At 46.9% G+C, this 6,616-nt stretch overlaps 1 protein-coding gene across 1 annotated transcript; it reads right to left on the bottom strand.

Moving 5' to 3' along the window:
• Window positions 1–232: 232 nt before the first annotated feature.
• On the bottom strand, window positions 233–6,267 carry LOC121048432. The gene is made up of 4 exons (XM_042287247.1): window positions 6,240–6,267; window positions 5,862–5,923; window positions 1,076–1,183; window positions 233–319 (listed from the first exon to the last, which is right to left on the bottom strand). Exons 1-4 carry the CDS (start codon window positions 6,265–6,267, stop codon window positions 233–235), a joined length of 285 nt encoding a protein of 94 aa, XP_042143181.1.
• Window positions 6,268–6,616: the final 349 nt, after the last annotated feature.

The raw sequence follows: 6,616 nt of genomic DNA, 5'->3' as shown, positions 1-6,616 counted from the left end.
AAAAAGCATATACTTGGATATCGTACTGACAAACATAAACCCTTCAGCTGATCAGCCCTTTTTCGCTACACTCCTACGGGGTTATCCTCGAGATGTGTAACGATATGAATTCCTTCTCAGAGATGTACTCTTGTCAGCATTTCGATACCATCTACATGCCTTCGTATTTATACGTGCGAGCGAAACATTCACCTCGGATACCTTCTCTCGTCTGCATGCCGTTGCATGCCGTTCACGAATTCGGCGTCAGCGGCAGGTAGTAGAGGGTCGCGTTGGAGCAGATGGTCATCATGTTACCGATCAGCTCGGCGTTTTCTTTCTGTCCGAAGGAAACCACGGAAAGGCAGTTAAGCGTCTCCCTCTCGTGATCTTCTTGATCGTGCCATCGCACGCTGCTTGAGCTGCCCACCTAATTTTAGAAAAACAATACGTCCAAGCCCGTGCCGCCTTTTCGGTTGATCCAATGAAGCTGTTATGTTGGCGTAATGTTATTTTCTCCGTAACTCTGTCCACTCAAGCGCCAGTGACGTGTCATTTGCCCTGATCGGAGTCACGTGACACGTTTCACGTGACCTCGGGCATTTTTAGTCGATTAATCAACGTCATGTGAACGCGTAGCTCGGGAAAAGTTTAAAAATATATATCATCTTTCTTTGTTGTACTTTTGAGCTGAGTGCGTCGATTTAGGTAAATCCAGATGAGAAATTAAAGCCGCGTTGTACTTACCCTTGCAAGGTTCGTTAAGATTTTTTTCTGCGAGACAAAAGAATAAAAACAAAAATGTGTCCAGAATTAGTGCTTTTTGGCTGCAAGTGTTCGCAACTCTGTCAAAAGATTGTAATATGGATGTTCCTCCCAATAGTATACGGTGTACTGCCAAGAGGATACTATAATAAAAGTAAAATTTTGAATATTTTTTTTCTTAATGAGACACCCACCAGTGTTCAGTAAAATTGCCGTGGACGAAGGGTGTGGGTTAAAATTGCCCTGCTCGTGCCCGGTAGATGATGTTCTTTTGTATATATACAAATTCTCTCCAGTGTGCTGTTTAGACAACAGGCGAAAAACAACTTACAAAGTTTCTGAGCAAAGCAGGTGCAGTCTTGCAGTAGCGACTAACCAGTTGGAAAGTCGATATATCACCGAACATTTTGCGTCGGGCCTTGACCATCAACTCGATGTCCTACAAGGACAATCATTAGAAAAATGTGACCAGGAGAACGAGGCAAATGGGACATAAAGCACACGAATATCAGCTGTTCGATGTAGGAACACCAGGAGCCACATTTATAGCAGTAAATTTGCTTTCTCAGTGCACCGACTCGTGTTCTTTTTACGTCATGCCAAGCCGCATGTGGCGCCGGACAAAACCACGTGCGCAGGTCGTCCTCTCTTCAAAAATTGAGTTTCTGCACATGTGCAATGCCTACAGCTCCCGTGGTAAAACAAATAATAATAAGAATAAGAATAATTGTGCTACGCGTTCGTTTAGAGTTCCCACTGCGACACTGTCTAAAGTGTATACAGTGTCCCATTAGGAAGCTAGTCATCCCCAGTGGGCGTCTGGTGTGTGCGTTGTAGATGAGAACTTCAGCCAGTGCAGTGATACACAACCGCACGCTGATATACATGCCCATTCAGATCGAAACGGGGAGGGTTGAAGATTGAACTCAGGATCCCTCGGTTCTGCAGTTCGAGGTTTTCTCTTTGCGTGCTCCGATCTGGGGCCCTAATCTGGACACTTGGCGAAAAAGTCGGCGAGAAATCCGGCGGCCGTGATTGGCCGACGCCGCACTTGACCTTGGCGCCGGCCAATCGTAGCCGCCGGATTTCTCGCCGGTCCCCAATCTGGACACTTGACGAGAAGGTCGCCGAACTCGCCGACTTTCTCGCCAAGGGGTCCTGCAGCGATAACGCAATCGCCCACCGATCCCCCCCCCCCCCCCCTTTTTCCAAATAGCAATAGCTCCCGCGGGTGCATGTGCTCGTTTGCAGAAAATAAAAATGAGTCGATGAGGCACGCCTCCTTGCACGCGTCCACCGCGCGGGGAGCTGCGCTTGCATGCGCACTCAGTCCAGAGATGGCAGTAATGACATTACTGTAATGGAATTACAGTAATTAAATTACTTTTGGGAGTAATGAATAATGTAATTAATTACTTCTCTATTCAAGTAATTTAGTAATGTCATTAATTACTTTCAGGCAGTAATTTCGAAAAAATTAATCGTTACTTTTAAATTACTTTTGTCCTAAATTAGAACATTCTTTTGCAGGCCTTAAGAAATAAGAAAAAAAAATATTTCGGATGGTGAAATGTTGTCAGAGCGCATCAGAGGAAATAATCTACGGTCACCTGAGCGCAACGCCTTGTACAAAGTGTTTGACAAACGCACAAAGGTGGGCTGGAAAGTCGAAAGAGAAAAGCTGCGTGCAGACATCGCTGGAAGGCAACGGTTTACGAACTCCAGGCACGACAGATTCACGGCATCCCGTCATCACGACGATACTATACTTCGTTCATTCATAAGCTGACAGTGCTGTGGGAGCTGCAAGCTAGCCGGAACCAATTAAACACCTTCTTTTAATCACGTGTCCCGTCCCTTTCTGTGCGCGTGAGTATGAACGAGAGCGTGGTTTCGTGGCGAACGATAGACATGTGACTGCTCCAACAAACACGTAGCTTCTACCGTTCATCCCTAAGCTGACAGTGCGTCAGCTAATGGGTGAACGGCTCATAGGCTACAAGGCGACGGGCACATCACCAGTGAGTTAAACATAATTTCAAACCTGAGAGGACAGGACAAACAGATCCCCAGTCTTGTACTTTCGTCAAGCGAGGTCAAACCGTAAGCTTTGACCACTGTGAACAACGAACGACCGGAATAAATAGTCAATTCCAAATGCCTTGTCAAAGCCCCAGACCGTTTCGTGCGTCCTCGAGCAAAGCAGGTGTCGCTCCGCAGTATGCCTCACCGCCTTCCTTTGGGAAGTTTAAACGGGAATAAGCCTATGCGGGGGGCAAGTTCGTCTGCTTCTTGCGCAGGGGTAGCGGTGACGTCAGAACGCCGAGCGCTGATTGGCTGATCGCACCCCCCTATCTGAGCGTCGTCTGCTCCTTTGCAACGACGTCTGCTCGCAACGTCGTCTGCGTCTGTCTGACCTTTCCTGCGACTTTCGGAAGTGTAGAGGCTAGATTCACGAAACGATCTTACGCCAAAAATGTGCGTAAGACAAAACTTAAGAACTAATTCGCATTCACGAAACAAAATTTTCGTAAGTTTTGCGCAGGTTACGACGAAATCCTACGACAGCTCCGAAGCTGTCTTACGCACTTCTTACGAACAAATCAGCATGGCCGACAGCGTCGCGGTCGCGACGACCCACGGACTTTTATTTTTCTACGTGCGCTTCTCACACGTCCCGACTTCAAGCAGCAAGAAAAAAGTAAAAAGTACTTGAAACAGACCACGACGAACAAGAACGCTGGATCCATAAACACCGGGGAAAAGCTCCAACGTCCACGATTCCACCGAACGCGACCAAGCGAGCCTTGCAGTTAGGCCTAGCAGGCACTCCGCGACTCGGCGACCGTCTGCCCACGACCGGCTGGCGTGCTGAATGGAATATGCCAGCGCGACCCTTGTGAACCCTTCCCGTATTATACCTTGATCGCCTACCTCAATTTTAGATTAAGAGGTCAATTTCTTCCTCTTTTAATCTCCTCGTTTCCCGAGGCAACGGTGACTCTCGCCGGTGAAAAAGCGGTGAATCTCTGACAGACGCAGGAAAGGTAAAGCACCCATCGCTTTGACTAGCAGACGTAAAACAGACGACGTTAACCGCGCCAACCCGCCGACGCCGTTAAAGAATGAGGGGTCTCGCCGCACAGGAAAGGAGGGAAAAAGTATTTGGAAGGGAACTTGCGGACACTAACACGCTCACTCTCGGTTCTTAGCAAACAAACCTCGGCGCCTCGGGACACTTCGCCAGTGAGTCCTTTGACTTCTCTCCTTGATGCGCGTCGGCTAGTTGTTAGACAAAAACAACGTACTGCTCGAGTTATTTCGTCTGCCCGCTCTGAAAGGCGAAGTCGAGCTCGCTCGTAAAGACCTGCACTTCCGAAATTCGGAGGAAAGGTAAGACAGACGCAGACGATGTTGCGAGCAGACGACGTTGCAAAGGAGCAGACGACGCTCAGATAGGGGGTCGCGACCAGCCAATGAGGGCTTGGCGTTCTGACGTCACCGCTACTTCCTTTCTCATGCGCAGAAGACGAAAATGAGCCCACTTGCGAGGCGTTATATCGCCCCCCGTTTGTGGGGAAAGTACACAATTTAGGAAGCTCGTGCCATTCCTCAGCTGGCGACGCTTCTGCTTAGCAGTTATCCGGGCCCTTTGTGTGACAATGAGCAAAAGCTTGGACTCTTCGGGTGTTTCGGAAATTAGCTCCTTGAAAGGAATCACCGAGAAGAGGTCAACTATACTCGGCGACAACGTTTCTTGGCAATGCAGTGAAGGGTACAGGCACGCGTTCCCTCTCCCATTTGGAGCGCTGAAAAAGGCTGTGCGCGGGCTCTCCTTCTCTCCACTGCATTGCCAAGAAAAGTTATCGCCATAATGCTCTTGGGAGAATAGAATTAGATTGCGTCCGGAGGTGGAGGGAAACGTTTCACGTGACGACTCCTTCTAAGAACGAGCTGCCATTGCCCGACTTAACAAACTAACGTGGACTGCAACTTCTAGATCAGAAAACAGAAACATATCACCCTTTTAGTAAGAAACTTCACCGTTGAATGAACAGTGAAACCGGTGAGTCGACTTTCTTTCTGAGTCACATCTAAAGAAGCTATTCATCATGTTTAACACTTATGTCGTGTGCGCAAGCAAAACCACTGTTCAGTATGGTTCGCTTTGAGGCACATAAGGTTGTCGCGGTGTAAAGAGGAAGATCTGAGTTTTCATACATATAGACCAACTCAGCTCTTTGACGTGACATCTCTGCTGTGGCACTGCTGTCGCCACTGCGCATGCGCAGCGCCTCGCTTCTCCCGACTCTGGTTCCTGCAAACGCGCTGTGGTGGCAAACGAGGGCTTGTTCTGTAAACACTGCGTTGGTGTATACGGTAAATAAGATGAGTGCGAATTACTGCGTCAAGGTATTCAAAAGTAATGTCAAAGTAATTCGAAAGTAATTTAATTATATTTTAAAAGTAATTGTAATGTAATGTCATTACCTCCAGTCTGCGGTAATTTGTAACGTAATTTAATTACATTTTTGTATTTTTCAGGAAAGTAATCAGTAATGTAATTTTATTACTTTTTAAAGTAATTTTGCCATTTCTGACTCAGTCACTCTAGCTCACCGGTCATCATTCAGCGTTCGCCGAGCAGTGCCCGCCAAAAACACCCCGCCTCCGAATGAGAGACTTTATAACAACGATATTCATACTCGATGAGACGTCGCTTCGACGCGACATTCGGCGTGCGGTCGTAATGGTTGACGCTTAACCCAAATCGGCCTGTGAAAATTTGTGGCAGAGTTGGCCGTTTATGAATGAATGGAGGTGTGCATGATTCAGAGTTTGAATCGTAGTATGAAATCGATTTGGTGATTTGGTGCAAGTGGATTGGTACTTTTGCCACAGTGACCGCATAATAATAAGCGCGCTCGTTTCCTACAGACCGTTCGCTTTACCGTCTATTTTTACATTTACGAGCTTGTTATTATCGGCTCTATTTTTTTTCTCTCTCTCTCTCTCCTCTTCCAAGTCCAACATCAGGAATTTGAGATCTGCGTATTCATCCCATTAATTCAGTCCAAAATGAACTATAAAACAATGGGGTCACGAACGCAACCTACCTCAGCGGGGAACACTGTGCAGTGGCAGGTGATCACGGCCTTTAGCTGCATTTCCGTGTAGTCTACGAAGATGACAAAATAAAAAGAGGACACCACGCAGTTATAGAGACTGGTAGAATTCCATGGTAGGGAGAGCGTAATCGACTCATTAAGGCTCGACTAATATGATGCCTAAATAAAATTCAAAACACACCGTTTAAAAAAAAAAAAAAAAAAAAACTCATCATGTTACTGCTTTTTTAATCGCGTAGCAGCCATGTAAAGAACCGTATACGCCGACACAATGGAAGAAAGAAGGTGCTTTCACGCCGCGCTATCACACCGCAATATCCGCGCGGCGTTCGCAACGTGGCCAAGTTAACGCTTTTCCCTTTTTACCGTGGAGCAACGAACAATCGCTGGGCATTAGCGAGCAATAATTACGCGCATGCGGTGATCATGACTCTTCCGCTCCAAAAGCGGAATAGAAAGTGGTTTCAAAAGATTCGTCTATTCCTTTCAGCGCTCTTTTGCGCGGAGAAAGTTTCGTCCGAGAACTTATCGTCGCAAAAGTAAAGAAACCCACCCGCGGAAGATTACGAATAGCTCAAAATCTTTCGCGATATTAAAACTTAATTTTTTTTTTCTCTCGTTTAACATTTTGACATCCCCCCCCTCCCCCCCTCCAAATCATTCCTGGTGCTCGTCTCGACAAATGGAATGGATATATAATATAAACATGTGCAATTGTGTCTCGTTACTACGGGCCCCGTTAA

This window comes from Ixodes scapularis, unplaced genomic scaffold (genome assembly GCF_016920785.2).
Source record: "Ixodes scapularis isolate PalLabHiFi unplaced genomic scaffold, ASM1692078v2 PGA_scaffold9__187_contigs__length_104089568, whole genome shotgun sequence".
Classification (NCBI taxonomy): Eukaryota; Metazoa; Arthropoda; class Arachnida; order Ixodida; family Ixodidae; genus Ixodes; species Ixodes scapularis.
This window is presented reverse-complemented; position numbering and strand designations above follow the sequence as displayed.

Bases quoted from the DNA above. Each gene is read 5' to 3' on its own strand.
- LOC121048432 (XM_042287247.1), bottom strand. From the start codon at position 6,267: ATGCCCAGCGATTGTTCGTTGCTCCACG. The intron at 5,924-6,239 runs GTAAAAAGGGAA...TCATCTTCGTAG, and splicing joins CGATTGTTCGTTGCTCCACG to ACTACACGGAAATGCAGCTA. The intron at 320-1,075 runs GTAAGTTGTTTT...TCCTTCGGACAG, and splicing joins CTGCTTTGCTCAGAAACTTT to AAAGAAAACGCCGAGCTGAT.